This window comes from Typopeltis vanoorti, chromosome 16, assembly GCF_054136105.1.
Source record: "Typopeltis vanoorti isolate ZY-2024b chromosome 16, IOZ_Tvanoo_1.0, whole genome shotgun sequence".
NCBI lineage: Eukaryota > Metazoa > Arthropoda > Arachnida > Uropygi > Thelyphonidae > Typopeltis > Typopeltis vanoorti.
Window position 1 is genome coordinate 68,383,612 of NC_143564.1, and position 16,542 is coordinate 68,400,153.

The 16,542-nt window shown below is 35.0% G+C and overlaps 1 protein-coding gene across 1 annotated transcript in view; it reads right to left on the bottom strand.

Annotated features, from left to right (window-relative positions):
• LOC150098105 (tyrosine-protein phosphatase non-receptor type 9-like) overlaps positions 1-16,542 on the bottom strand; it is a 249,440-nt gene that overhangs the window by 148,835 nt on the left and 84,063 nt on the right. The window contains exons 4-5 of the mRNA XM_090406500.1: positions 13,203-13,327; positions 4,263-4,368 (exon numbers count right to left, since the gene is read on the bottom strand). Coding sequence (XP_090262626.1) covers positions 4,263-4,368; positions 13,203-13,327 — 231 coding nt within the window. The remainder of the gene's footprint in view (positions 1-4,262; positions 4,369-13,202; positions 13,328-16,542) is intronic.

Below are 16,542 nucleotides of genomic sequence, written 5' to 3' on the forward strand. Positions count from 1 at the left end.
GCGTAGTGTGTATTCTCAAATCGTCTACTCAACTCCTGCCCCCCCCCACGCTCAAGATTAAACCCTGAGTGCGCTATGGGCTGTAAGTGAAGAATTCATTTTTATGGATGACAATGCCACACTACATTGTACACGAGCTGTGGAGATATTTCTCGAGACTGAGGATATTAATTGAATTGAGTGGCTAGTACACTTTGCATATCTCAAATCCCACTAAACACGTTTGGGACACAATAGGAAGATGCTTTACTGCTTCCCCCCCCCCCACCCACCCAGAACAGAAACAAGAGCTTATCCTTGCTTTGAAGGAGGAGTGGGTCAGTTTGCCTGAACCACTTAGTGATATGGTGCGGCATTGTGAGATCTGCATTGCAGTTCAGGATGGACATATTCCATACTGAAATGTCGCTCCATACAGTTTTCTGTAAACAATGTACATTAATTCCTTAATTACATCCTTAGAAAATTTGTAAGTTATGCCAAAAATGTATGGCAATTAAATTTGTATGAAATTTATAACACATTTTTGTATAATATAATTCATTATTATGCTGGCAATAAATTTCTGTTCACATTTGGCTGTAGTTGCGAACATTTTTTTATTTACAGATAAAAATGTAGTTCGTTCTTTGCTTTTGGACACCAGTATACCTGCACTCCTGGTAATTAACCACCAAACTTTGAAATCGCAAAAGTAACTGGAAATGCACAATATAATCTATGAAATACCAATGCAAGCAAGTAAAATGAAATTTTTCTCTGCATCATAAATAACACTCCACTAAAGCTGTCACACCCATATGTAGCTCTTATTCAGAGCACAAACCAAATGAATATTTTTTCTGAACTTCACTTGGTTTATGCTCGAATGCAGACCTGTTTGCCAAGTAGAAAACATTTCAGCACTTTAATCAGACTGTGGATTTGAATCACTCTGGTGGCACGATATTTGCAAGTTTTTAAGTGGAAGATAATTTTCATTATCTGAAATGTGATCGCTGTCCTGAAGCACTTAAAATACCACGCTTGAACAGGGTTTTCAGATTATCTAACCCTTAGATCATACATTGCACTAATGTACAACAGATTTATTGCCTTTCGAGAGTGGAATAACATTAAAAAAAAAAAAGACATTTTTATTTCGAATATGAAAATGATATACCGGCATATAGGATGCACCCCCTTTTTTTTTACACATTTTTTAGGAAAAAAACTTTATCACTGAATATTATAATGAATTTACAGTATTTCAAATATAAAGTAATAAGTAGGTCTACTTTCAACAAATACCTAATCTAACTAGGAAAGAGTACCCACCTTTTAATCGTCAAAACCCAGAAATTCATCTCCAGAGCTAAATGAAGAGAGACTTGAAACCTCTTCTAAATCAGAATCTGAGTCCTCATACAACAAATTGTCCTCTGTATCATCCAGTGCATTAGTAATTCCACACTTCTTAAATGATTTAACCACTGTCTCAGTTTTCACAGCATCCCATGAAGCTTTGACCCACTCACAAACTTGTGAAATGCTAGGCCTCTTCCTTTTTCCTGATGGCGTAACCTCAAAATCTGAAGACTGCATCGAGCTGTTCCACTTCTCCTTCATAAATCCCTTAAATGGTTTATTAATACAGACATCTAAAGGTTGAAGCTGACTAGTTAGACCTTCTGGAATTACAGCTAACTGAGTTTACTATTCCTTGAGTTTATTTGTAACATCGTCTGTTCTGTGAGAACAAAACTGATCCCATGCCAGCATGGAGGCTTCTTCAACAGTCCACCAGGGCACCTAGACCAAATTTTATCTATTCATAACTTCATTCTTCCTCCATCCATCCAGTCTTTTGCATGAACATGTACAAACACTCCTTTAAGCAGTTTTTCTTTGGGTAGCGTCTTCCTTTTAAAAATCAATAGTGGTAGCAATTTTGTCCCATCAGCACAGCAGGATAAAACAACCATGTAGTGAGTTTTTTCGTGCACGGAAGTTTTAATAGTAACACTTTTAGTGCCTTTGGAATCTACAGTTTTGTTTGAGGGCACATCACAAGTCAGAGGAACCTTGTCCATGTTTCCTATTTGCACAAGTTCAAAATTTTCTCGTTTCCTTGCATTAATGACAAATCGATGAAATTCAATAATTTTTTCTTCATATTCAGCTGGCATCTTTTGTGATATTTCTGTTTTAGTCTGTATACATAGCTGGTTTCATTTCATGAATCTTGAACACCATGATGTTGATCCAGTAAAGTTGACAATCCCTCTGTTAATGGCTATTGCTTTTGCTTGATGAATAATCATTTTTGTAGACACTGAAAGTCATGCTTTTCTGTGGTCTAAAATCCAAGTATTCAGTTCTGCCTCAAGTTCTGGCCATTTTGCAGTTCCACTTCGTAGGTTATGTTTACCGTGAGTTTCTTTTTTTAAATCCTCTTCCTGATTCCGCCAAGTTCTTATCATTTTCTCAGTTGGGGGTGATCTGAAATGCCTCTCTGCAGCCCTGTTTCCATGTTCTTTAGCATATGCAATCACACATAGCTTGTATGCAATATTGAAACAATGCTGACGTTTTTCAGCCATAATTTGTCAAGAAATTTAGAGAAAATTTAACACCAGAAATTTATCACCGTTCACAACTTCAACAACAATGGAAAGTTTAAACGAACAGGACACAGCTGTGATCGTCGATGACAGCGCACGCGCATCCACTGAACTCTAAGTCAGTGTTTCTCAAAGCGTGGTACACGTACCCCCAGGGTACATGAAAGGTGTTCAGGGGGTCCGTGGCAATTTTTGGCTATGCATCATTAACACATAGAATAAAATTCAATGTATCCATGAAGTTCGAGATCGTAAAACGTTCCTATTGTATCACTAGAGACATCTGCAGGCTGTGCAATATACAGTTCAATTAGCGACAACTTTGATAAAAACGGCACTAACTAATGAATCGCATGTACCCCTCCCACAGAAAAAGCTGTATGACTCAAGAAAAACTATATGTTGTCGGTGCAACATATGGTTTTGTTTGAGTGAAGAAATATATTTAATCAAAGAAATATATAGTGAATGCATTTCAGATATTATATAAGGAATTCAGTTGAAGAGAATTAGCATTTCAACTCAACTGTCAGCTTGTCTTTGTCATTTAGTAGCACAATCTTTTGTTAATAAAGCACCAAGCATACAAACGCAGATGTCTGAAGTTTGAGAAACACTTCTCTACGTAACTGGAATGCTTTCACACACACCAAGGAAGCAATAAAGTAATTGCGTAACTCGGAACAGAGAAAATTTCCAGAAATGAAAATAATAAAAAACTGAGTATCGGCATATAAGACGCACCCTATTTTCAAAGGAAAAAAGCGCGTCTTATACGCCGGCTTTTATCGTTATGTATGGAGATTCATTACACAATCATGTGATCATGCATTTTTAACTGATGATATTAATTTGTCAAAACTGTTGTTTTATAAAGGCTGATGATCATAAATGTACACTGATATATTTGAGAATGTCAAAGATTTATGAATGAAAAATTAGACAAGGATGGTAATGTATTTTTTTACTATGTCCAAGATTTCATTTCCACAAATGTGAGGTTAGTTATGTCAAATTAAAATCATAGATGCTTAAGTATAAAGAGCTAATAAGCTTCATTTCGGCAATGAAAACATTACTTAAATTAAGGGGATATTAAATCCCACATAGTTTTAAAACCGAATAAGAAACTCAAAGATCGGAATCAGAGAGTTTCTTGCCGAATATAGTAAACTATAAAGTATCGGCGATCCATAATGTAATAACAGCATACATTTCCTAGGAAATGTGTTTTTACATTATAGAAAATACCTAAGAATAGCGATCTGAACTTCCTCCACCTTTGCAACGAGTTGCCCGGTATTGTACTACGTACTAGGATCACTTGCTTTGGCTAACGCTAGTGTCGCCGATACTTTATAGTTTACTATATTCGGCAAGAAACTCTCTGATTCCGATCTTTGAGTTTCTTATTCGGTTTTAAAACTATGCGGGATTTAATATCCCCTTAATTTAAGTAATCATAGATGCTTTTATTTTTGCCAATGTCAGATAATATTTACATCTGAAATGATAAACGAAAATTTATTATTGTTATTTTTTTTTATTGATGCACACCTGCATATCCTATTTTGAATCTTTCTTATGCTATAAAGAAATGAAGGTTTCACAGTTAAGATAATTACTTAAATTTTAATTCAAGAAAAAGAACTTGCCTACCTTTAAAAGACTTAATATTTTCTGGCTCAGTTCATAATCAAAATTGGCATACTTTGAACCATTCATGTTGTAAATAAAGACAATGCCACATCTTTGGGTATCCAGGCTTTAATAATAATTGAATTGATAAAGACATAGAAGAAGATGAATAAATGAATGAATATTTATTCCACTTTAGAGTTCAGTGCATTTCAATTTATACACAAATATGTTTATAAATCCATTTCAGTAACAAAGTAAGTAACATAAGAAGTTCAATTTATGGTGTTTGGTACACATATAGAAAAGGGAATGTTTGTAAGCAAGTGCTTATTAAGTAATATTCCCTCTAAATTAAAAAGGAATAAAAATAGCAGTTGCAAATTTAGAGATATTACTGTAGTCTTTTTAGGAACCAGTTCACATTAGTGCAATCAGCTCTTCTATATAAAGGTGTTCTTATTTTAATAGATTTTTCTGGCTATCATGCTTCATTTATTTATACATCCAATATACCATTGTTAACCATTAAATACTGAACTGCACTTCACTCATTTAATTTCAGAAATTACAAAATATATCTTAGGCAATGTTTTTGCAGACATAACATTCTATTTAGGTTTTCTATATTAGTTATTACACAGGTATAGATACATTATAATTAACAGATACAGTAAGGTTCTAGAATACCATTATGTTAAAGGTTAATTTTCAGCCTTATCAGATATCCAATATATATTATGATTTATTTAAAACCTGTAGCATTAATTTGTTTAACTAGTATCTGTATATTTTACAGAAGTCAATGTAAAATACCTAGATGTTAATATCATCCAGGTACACTTTAGAAAGGTAATTTAAGGACTAAAATTAGATAACAAGGAATATAACATGTAGCCAAAAAAAGAAATGTGAAACATTTCTTTCAAAAAAGCCAAATGGAACTTCTGATACAATGAGAAATTTCATCATCCATGGTGTGCCCCATTGGCAGATATCTGACAGGAATACTGAATAAATAAGAGTGGGCCACCAATTAGGAACTTAACAGACTAAACTGCACTCTATATTGAGTGAAACCAAAACATGCATTATAGTGCTAAAAATAAAAAAAGAACTGCTATTTGTTGGTGTATATATCCTGGTCCTAATCATGGTCCAAAATGTATCTACCAAATTTAATGCTGTATTATTCCTGAACGAGGAGGCATACGAATCTCATCCAAAGTGTATTAAGGTCTACATCTTATGACATTTATATTACATGTTCAACATATTTACCTTCAACCTCCACGATCTTTGGCAATCGTATCACATAATTGCACACCACCTTGTGGAGGACATCTGTTGGAATAACCAAGATTTCATGCTCGATAGATGACTTAAGCTCCTCCAAAGTCTTTGGATTGTTCTGATTCACTTTGTCTTTGAGATGCCTCCATAAAAAAAAAAAATTCAAAGGATTGAGGTCTGGTGAATAAGGTGACCAGTCAATTCTGCTTATGTACTGCTTTGGATAATCCAAAGCAATGACATTCCTATTTAAATGTTCATTCAAATGAAATGGATGGAAAATGGATTCAGTGCAATGGGAACGAGCGTTGCATGAAAAAGTGACCCAAATCCATAGAAGCCCTGAAGGAAAGGAAGCAAGTTTCGATACCTCAGTGCAGACATGGTCCCCTCAGTAAAAACAGGTCCAAAAATGCCAATTTTTGACAAGGCACACCACACAGAATCACACATTTTGAGTGAAGACTTCAAGTAACCGAAACATGTGAATTTTCTGATAACCATATTCCCCAATTCTGCCTGTTCACGAACCCATCAAGCAAGATCGGACTTTGCTAATGCAAAGTCCGATCTTGCTGTCATGTTTGCCTCTGTGAGCAGCTGTTGGGTCTGGATTTATAGGGAAACAAATGAAGATGTTCCTCGAGAATTCGCTGAAGACTGCTGTTTGATCCCTAACACTCGAGACATTCCTTCTGGTAGATTTTTTTCAGGCTTCTTTCAAATGTTCCCCAAACTTCTTCAATGTTTCTTTCAGTCCTTGCTGTTGAGGGCCTGCCACTTGTAGAGTGATGGCTAACACAGACCCACGCAAAATTTCTTGAGGAGGTTTTATATTGTGTGCCTGTCTGGTCCAACTTTGACACCAAACTTTACCTGAAATGCTTTTCTAACCTTCAGGGCTCCACTGCACAGTAGTATAGGCTGACATTTTTCATACCCTGCAAAATGAATAGAAAACAGAAATAGCTTTTATGAAACAGAAATGGCTTGATGGCCATGTTTCGGTAAAGTTTTTTAAAATTATACCAGCTAATTGCAGAGAAAATTGGATTTAAACTTGGTAGGTACATTATGGGCCACCCTGTACATTGTACAGTTGAATAATGTCCAATATTATTTTTTGTCAGGAAACTAGGATGAAAAGTGAAAAGATTATCTACTAGAGTCAAGATAATACAGTAAAACGTTGATATAACGAACTAATTCAGGAGAGGGGGGGGTGTCCGTTAAATCCGAAAGTCCATTATATAATAAAGTATATTTTCCGAATGCAACAGTTGGCACGCGTTAAAACTGCCTCAGAAAGTCACACTACGTGACAAAAAAATCCAATTACAGTGCGATTGATGTGATCACATGCTAATCATTCGGCATACATGTTTTATGAGTGGTGACTCATTTATGTGGGCTAAATTACTACAGTGTTTTTCCAACATATGATGGCCAATTCACCAAAATTTGTTAAAAATAACAAATAGGGGTGCAATTCTAGTTCGCCTCTTTGTGGTGCACCCTGGGTCATGATAAAGAGCAACTGGCAGCCAGACCATTGTGCAATCTCCTGACCATACACATGGAAACACAAAACCATCACAACGGTTCTTCTTTGAACAGCTGATAAGGAATATTGGACATAATATCAGTATCTGCCAGTTTAAATGTTGAGGGTATTATCACATCAAAATGTCAATGTCTTTCTAAACTTCTACGAAAAAAAAACATTGATCTACTTCTCATTCAAGAATCACATATCAAAACTGAAGATCAAGTTAAATCTAGAGCAATAATTCCTGGCTACGACATTCTCAGGATTACTTACAGTCATAGCTACGGCAACATAACATATGTCCGAAATGGCATTGAGAATGTTGTGCTGATATCTTCTTCTACTGATGACGAAATCCATAAGATCGCTGTTAAAATAGCAGACATTACAATTGTGAATGTATATAAACCACCTGCAACTGTTTGTCCAAATGATGTTCTGCAGACATACTCCCACCCAACAGTGTACTCTGGGGACTTCAACAGTCATCATACTTCTTGGAAATACGATCAGAATGATCAAAACAGGAAATTTTACTTGAATGGGTAGATCAACACTGTCTTCACTTGGTTTCTGATGCCAAGGAAAAATGCACCTTTAAATCAAGAGCCTGGAATAAGGAATATAACCCAGATTTGACATTCATCTCCAGTGACAGTGAAAATCAGCCTCTACAGACTTTCAGAAGTATTCTTGAGGTTTTTCCAAATAGCCAGCACGTCCCATCTTTATGGAATTAGGAGCCCAAATTCCAATGATAACATCATTTCCTAGACCAAGATGGAATTTCCAAAAAGCTGACTGGGAAAACTTCACTGCAGATCTAGACACATGCCTTAGAAGAATTCCCCCAACTTACAAAAACTATACATAGTTCACTAGAGTAGTTATAGTGGTGGCAAAAATACACATTCCTCGAGGCCACCGAAAATAATACGTGCCTGGATGGATTAGTAAAAGTGAATCCCTGTATCGGGTTCCGAGATAGGAGAACTGCTCCATAGTCTCAACGCTGCTTGTAGGGAAAAGTGGATTCAAATAATTGAAAACATAGATTTCAAACACTCTAGTAGAAAAGCCTGGTCACCACTTAAAAAGCTTGGTTCAAGCCCCTCTGTACCAAAGAAATCTCCTCATCGATCCAAATCAGATAGCTGCTCATATTGTTTTGCTTTCTAGAGCTTCGATAAACATACTAAAGAGGTAAAATGCGAACTAAAGGCTATGAACTCTGTAACTCAAAAGAATCAACAATTCTCTTTGCCTTTTTCCAGTGAGGAAATATCCTCGGTTGTGCAACCTACAAATTGTTGGAGAGACTAATATTGAATAGGATCAGTGATAAAATTTTGGAACGTGTTACAATAGAACAAGCAGGGTTCAGAAGAGATTGCAGCTGCACAGATCAAGTTCTCAGCTTAACAACCTACATTGAAGCAAGATTTCAAAGATGCCCAAAGACTACTGAAGTCTTTATTGACTCAACAGCAGCTTACGATACTGTTTGGAGGGAGGGACTCATATATAAATTTCTTTAGGTCATCCCATGTAAAATATTGGGTCATCTCCTAAACAACATACTGTGTGATCAATATTTCAGAGTAGTCACTGGAGTAAGCATCAGTAAACAGAGAGTGCTTAAGAATGGATTACCTCGGGGCTCGGTGCTCGCACCACTGCTTTTTAGCCTTTACATCGCACATATTGCTGAAACAGCCAGCAGGAAGTTTGCTTATGCAGATGATCTAGCTTTGGCTAGATCATCTGCATAAGCAAATGATCTGTCGGCTTTATGGCAGTTCTAAAAAAAATGGAGATTAACACCAAATTCTGGTAAAACCGAATGTTCTTGCTTTCACCTCAATAATAGACTTGTAAATCAAAAACCAGAGATATATGCTAATGGAACATTAATTTCGTTTAATCCGACACCTAAATATCTGGGAATAACTGATAGAACTCTGTCATATAATCAGCATATGATTAATATTGCTGCTAAAGTTCGCACCAGAAATAACATAGTTCAGAAGTTTTGTGGTACTATATGGGGCTCAAGTGCCACAACTCTGCGGTGCACAGGCATGGGTCTAGTTTACAGTGCAGTAGAGTATCGTGCTCCTGTCTGTTAAATTATGTCAATAAACCAGATGCTTAACTTAATTCCACTCTGCATTTAATAACGGGTTGCATTAGGAGTACACCCTTACAATGGCTCTCCACTTTGAGCCATATTGCTCCTCCGGAACTGCGACGATAGGAAGCCCTGCTTGGTGAATATAAAAGAATTTTAAATAACCAAAGCCTCCCAATACATGAATTTATTCTAGATGCTTTATCTAATAGACTAAAATCCAGAAGACCTGCCATAAAAACCGCCAGTAATCTTCTTAGCCAGAATGACAGTATGGCGAGTAGGTGGGATGTACTGTGGTCCCAAGCAGTATCAGCTGAAGTTCATAATTACATAAACATCTTCCAAAAATCATCTGGATTTGACCTGCCCAGGAATATATGGACGACAGCTAACAGGATTTGTACAGGCCATGGTGTATGTGGAGACTTACTTTCAAAGTGAGGTAAGATACCAAAACCCCATTGTCCCTGGTGGAGCCGAGACCCAAACCATTTGCCATATAGTACAGGAATGTGAGCTGACGGCATATCCAGGTGACTTTAAGGATATCTCTGACCTATCCCCACAAGCGATCAACCGGATTAAAAACCTAAATGTTAAAATATGACTAATCTTCTGTCTGATGCTTGTCATAAATTTCATATTTGTATTTGCCTGAATGTAGATGTTTTACCTTTTTTTTTTATTTATATTATCATATATGTGTGTATCTTATCTATATTCATGTGTATTTTATCTTATTGTCTTTTAACCATGTGTACAAGCCATACAATAAATAAATAAATAAATGTCAAAAATAACAGGAAATTAATAACAAAAATACCTTGTTAATTTAATTATAAGCAAATCTTGGTTAAAAGCATTTTAAAATTAACAGGGGTGTTAATTTTCACATGTGACATACAGAAATTTTAAAACAGATTAAACAGAAATTTTGTCTGTTAAATCCAAAGTCCGTAAAATCGAGGGTTTACTGTACTCACATCTGAACCAGGAAAGTTAGGTATCTGCTTTAGAAGAATACATATCTGAACCTTAGCATAAAACAGAAAAATTTCCCTTTTATTTCAATAACCTTCAAGTCAACTATAGTTTTGGAAAAAAAAAAAAAAAATCTGGAATCAGTTAAAATGGAACAAAGCTTAATTACATATTTAAGAATAATGCTGAACTCACTTATAAAGCTCACATCATCATTACAGCAGAAAAATAAAAAACATGACACATTATGCTTATGACCTCACTGAGACAACATGGAAAGCTGATGCCATTACATTATAAATAACAGCTTTGTCATTAGCTTACCTTAAAGCAGATGTTCAATTCAACTAATTAATGTGAATCATTACAAGAACAATTAAATTATCTCTCTGCAGTAAGCTCCTAACATTCAGCAACACAGTCCAAGATGAGATGTGATAGACTATTCTCAAAGCATCTCCCTTGTCCAGTGTACTTGCTCTATTATATTAAGTAAGTAGATTGCTAAAACGATCTTCCTTTAGCAAAACCTGTGCTGTCCATCAAAGAGAATGCCACTATTATCAACCCAATTCTGAATCTTGGTGCTGACTGACTAATCATTAAGCCATACAGCCTTGTTTACATCAAGTTTACTCAATTCCTCGTTTACCTCCTGCTCACCGACCATCATTGCCTCCCCTTCCCAGTGTACTCAGTTCTGCATAATGTCATGTCACTTTCACGAGGATGAAATATCTTTATGAACTGCTCATTTAATCTTAACAATATCCTCTGCAGTGGTTATCATTATCAGCCCTATAGTTTCACACATATCCCTTTCTTTTAGAAGTCCTCATATGACTAGCTGCTAGACAAGTGATCACTTCATGATAACTTTTACCAACTGAAGGAAGATATAACACCTCATTTATAAAAACATCATCTGATGAAATGATCAAATCTAAGACCCCTAATCCTCATGTGTCCTTTGTTACATGCAGACTAAGGAAGTTGTCTCTCAAAAACTCCCCAGATGCCATAAATTCATCCCAATCTGTATCACCAATATTAAAATCACAGATAATGATCACCCTTTTCTTATTTGCTAGTTAATTTGCCTATATATTTCCTTCTCATTTCACTCAACATTAGCAGGCCTATATCAACACCCAACTAAATATTTCATCTTGTCCATCTCTACCTTACATCACACTGCCACCTATTTTATTCCTCATACACACCTTGGTCAGACATAACTCATCTGCTATAATCAAGCAATATAGCAAGTCTCTTACTTTTTTGTCCTATCCATCTTCACAACAAAACATCATATCTTTCTATCTCTATCAGGATATCATCCTTATACTACCAAGTTTCATTTAAATCCTACAATTTTTGTGTAGACAAACTCAATTAATGCAAGAATCTTATTCCCATTATTTCAGATACTTTTGGCACACATATACCAATATAATAGCTCATCTCAAGGTTCTATATCAAAACTCATGGACACCACTTCTTGGATGTGCTCCATTCCTCACTGTCACCACCAGTCCTACAACTCTCATCAGATCCATAGACTCTCCCAATACCCGAGGCTGTTTCAATCCTTTCTTGTCCACTCACACATTCAGCTCTAAATCCACCCTGACTCTCCCAATTTCTTTGTCAGGTTCCTGCCTTTTCATTCTCTTCATTCATACTACTCACTTCTCTATTCACAAACCCTTCTGTCTTATTTCTCTGCTCTTCCACTCACCTCTTCTGTCCTATATTCTATTCAGCACATCAATTACTGTTTTGTCCAGCAACAATCTCTCTGACTCACGCCAAAACCATTTAAATGCAGTCTATCTCCGTTTGTTTCATCCATTCCCTCAAATTCATCTCACATGTTCAAAAAATGCACCCATTTCTCTTTGCCCAGCTCTGCTAACATAACGCTCATGATCTCAACTCTTTTGCTCGCTTACTCCCATATCCAATGCTTTAGTCACTGATCCTTCTACCTCCTGGAAAACAAAACATTATGCACCTTCTCACACCTCTAATAACTGAATCCCTATGCAGAGCTACTCTTAAATCATTTGTTACCTCTTTCATATGGTTATCTTTCAGTTTCCTCACTCTTCCATGCAAATGTATAATTCTTATTTCACTCTGCATATGCTTCATTTCTTGCCTTATTGTTACCAACTCCACTTTCATGTCTTCAATTAGTTTTTCATTGCCATTCATGCTCACTACCATGCCAGTTGCTTTCTCTTTTTTACTACCTTTCATCTGTGCTGCTTACTAATGCACTGCTAGTGGCATTGCCATTTTTGCCAACAGTCTCACACGCTGTCTTACCATTACTGCCAGCCACATTCTTGCATACTACCTTACAATCTCGCTTGCTTCCACAGCTACACTAATGATCTCCTGCTCTGCGTTTTGTCCACTACTGCTCACATTCAAAGACACTTCATAGTCCATAAACATATTACACTTCTTACATATACACACTGCCTCATATTACATTCATGGTGCCATACCATTTTCAAAAAATCCATACCACTTATGTTTCTCTTTCATACTGCTCTACATCTCACCACTATCTTGTTCACTCTCACCATACACAAAGAAATGCACAGAAATAAGATAATATGCAATATGAACTTAATAGAACACTATCACACAAAATTTAATTGAAACTATCAATATCACCACACAAAAAAAATGTAACTTTTTTTTTTGCAGCTTTCTGATTAAAGATACTCCTATCTTCACCACCTGGTGACAACTCACCTCTCATCTCTCACATCTGCTACATTCAAATATGGTATTTAAAGGTATACGAAAGCAAGATATATTTTTCAATACATGGTAAGGGAGGAGAGAATAAGGACTCATCCATGGAATGTTGAGAAAATCAATAGTAAATGAATTTGAAGGATAAAAGTTTTTACTGAAAATCAATATTTTCTAAACCTATAAATACTATGAAATATAAAAACATTATCTATGAAATATTTCCTACCTTTCCAGGGCAACATCAAGTTGATATACCACTCCTTGCAATGTAATCTGATGAGATGTATCTGTAGGTGTGTGCTTGCAAGCAGTGAAAACAGCTAAGGAAGCCCCATTAGTATCTCGTGTTGGCTGTTAAAATAAAACTGAAATTAATCAACAATGGAAATTTAAATCATTCTCACATCACCTTATTCAATAATTAATGTGATACAATGTCTAATAGAAGCAGTTTAATATTTCTAGTACTTACTTTAATGATAATCCCCCATTGTTATTCAGTCATAAAACAGTATTAATTGTGGAAAAACATAATAGTTACTGATATGATAATGACCAAGGATGTCAGCCACAAAGATAGAGAATGATCATCTTAAAACAGTGTATTATTATCCATCAATAAAGTGACTGTAAGTGGCTGCACTCAGTCAATAATGACTGTGGAAATAGCATACAGTATTCATTCGTTCATTCACTACACAAGACTAATGAAAGAAGGTTGCTCCATACAAATATTTTTTGCCACATCACCATCAGTCTGGATGACATTCAGAATACAGAAAAGACTCAAGATTCTTGCTGAAGCAACCACACTTTTGAGAACCAACAAACATTTTTTCAGCCATACACATTAAAGAACCTTAACAACCCTGGTCATGAAAATGGAGATATCAGATTCTGAACCAACAGATTTAGAAGTAGATCTCATTTAACCAATCGGTTGAGCTGAAAGTATTTGTGGTACTTGTTTAAATTTAGATTTGTTAAAAAAATCAGGCAGAACTTCTAGACTGCATAGATAGAAATTATTGGAAAAAAATACAGGTCTATCACATTGGCTATAAAGGAATTGAGTAACTTTTATTTCTCCAAAAACAATTCCAGTCTAAACACTTTCAAAAACAATCAGAGTCGATCAGTTTCAGAAATTAACTGTAGACTCAAATATATTAATATTATTGCAAAAAAGAATTTGAAAACAAGAACCAAGCCTTGTTTTTGCCATTGATTACAGGAAAAACTAAAAGATAAATGTAGCCAGCAACTCTTGTGGAAAAATGGATTTCCACAAGAAAAAAACCTGAACTCACAGTAAAGTCAATAAGTTAAAGAGGTTGTCCTAGAAAAGAAGAAATCATAATGAAAGAAGTTCTTGATAATTAAGTCAAGTAAATGTTCAGAGAATACAGAGAAAAAAACTAAGGAAGCTAAGCTATGTGCAGAAGAGCAGTGTAGAAAGAGGAAAGACTAAGTACCATAAAAGTTCTCACATGATAAAAATGACAAAAACAGAAGATATCTTTTTTTTTTTTTTTTTTTGAAAGATGGTTATTAAATGATATAAGCAATAGCATTGGTGGTAGAAAACATTTGAGATATGCAATGAGGAGATAAAAAATCAATTTTAGAGGTAGAAAAAGTCATTAAAAATGTGAAATGTGGAAAGACAACTAAAATATGACATTTGATCAGAAAGATGCAAAGATGATTTATTAGTCAGCTTTGACATTCTGCCCTTTTCACAAATATCCCAATCAGTGACATAATTTTTCTCTTATAGATCAAATTTCTATCTAATATTATGGCTCCCTTTGCCCATGTTCAGGTTAATTTGTGCCTACAAATAGAAGGTACAATCATGGGTTCACGACACTCTTCCCAATTGCTAACTTTTATATGGAAAATTTCACTCAATGTGCTCTGGATTCCCATACTTTAAAACCTACAGTTTGGCTTAGATATGTTGACAATGTTTTCATTATCTAGTCACATGACCACCAAACTTTAAGCACCTTCCTCAGCCACCGGAACAAACAACATGAGTACATACAATTTACCAGTGAAATTGAATCTTTCCTCAGGTGGTCTATCCATCACTGTCTACTGCAAGTCTACACATACTGGCCAATATATACATGCTAACTCTTACTACCACCACCCTTCACAAAAACTTGAAGTCATTAACACCCTAAAAACAGACCTATAACAATTTGCTCTAATGAACAAGAATTACAAATTATTAGGAATACATTTATAAACAATGGCTAGAGTAAAATACCATCAATAAAATTCTTCATAAAACTTCACCAAAAAATGCAAATAATATAGATTACAGTAAAACCATGACTATTTTATACATTAAATGGTTATCTGATAAAATAAATAAAATTCTACACATTACAATCTTAATGCTACTTTTAAACTACCTATAAAATTAAAAAAAATAATAATAACATATTCAACTTTTAATTGCACCGTAATTTACCTTATATTGATGAAACTGGGTGTATAATTCCAATCCAGAAAAAAGAACACAAATGACAGATTAAATTTAACAATTTTAGTAAAGCAGGCCTCTTCAATCACACTATACACTAAATTGATTGGAAAGGCACGGGCTTCCTTGAATTTGCATGAACACAAATTCAAGGAAGTCTATGCAATTTTGATCAACCAACCTTATCTAAATAATAATGGTGGCATAAAAATCACAAGAATTTGAACTGCATGCATTCAGCCCACAACATAAGGTTCTTTAAAGTTCTCCAGAAACCCTTTACTTTAGGACTCAAACAATACTTTCAAGCCCTTATTGGCCACCATCTATACTGTTTTTGTTCTAATTTAGCTGTGAGTAATATGAGAGCTCATTACTCACTAATATTCTCTTAATGATCTGTTTAATATTTAATATTCTCTTGATGATCTGTAACCTAATAGCAGGACTCTAGCTTTGATGCAGTAAGTTTATTTATTTATTTATTTTTTAACAGCCAGGTCAGTAGTGTTAATAGCTGACCAAATTAGTATGACTAGCATACTATGTAGACTGTAACATAGCTTGTTTCTTTGTATATGTGTATATACTCCAGATGACGATCTTGATATGAAAGCTGAAATGTTGGGCAATTATTTACTATAACACAGTTGTTTCCATAATTTTTAATAATGAAAGAAAGGATGGAGGTAGAGAATTTTTTAGTTGCTATAAAAAGTTTTACAGTCAGAACATCAAATTCTGGATGAGCAAAGCAAATTTCTCATGCTACTAATCTGCAAAAACAATGAGAATTACATAGGAATTTTCTTACTGAGTGTTCCAGGTAAGATTAATAAAATAATAATTGCTTAATTAAACAGTTAATAGTGAAGAGAAATTTGGAGAAGAACAAGCTAAGTTCATAGCAAACAGGGACATTCAAGATCAAATTTTTACTATCAGACATATTGCTGAGAAATCAGAGGAATATATCAAGTATCTCTATTTAAGTTTTGTAGATCTGGAAAATTCATAACAAAGGAGCCAAGAAAAATCTTTCAAAACACTAGTTAAATGGATGGTGTAA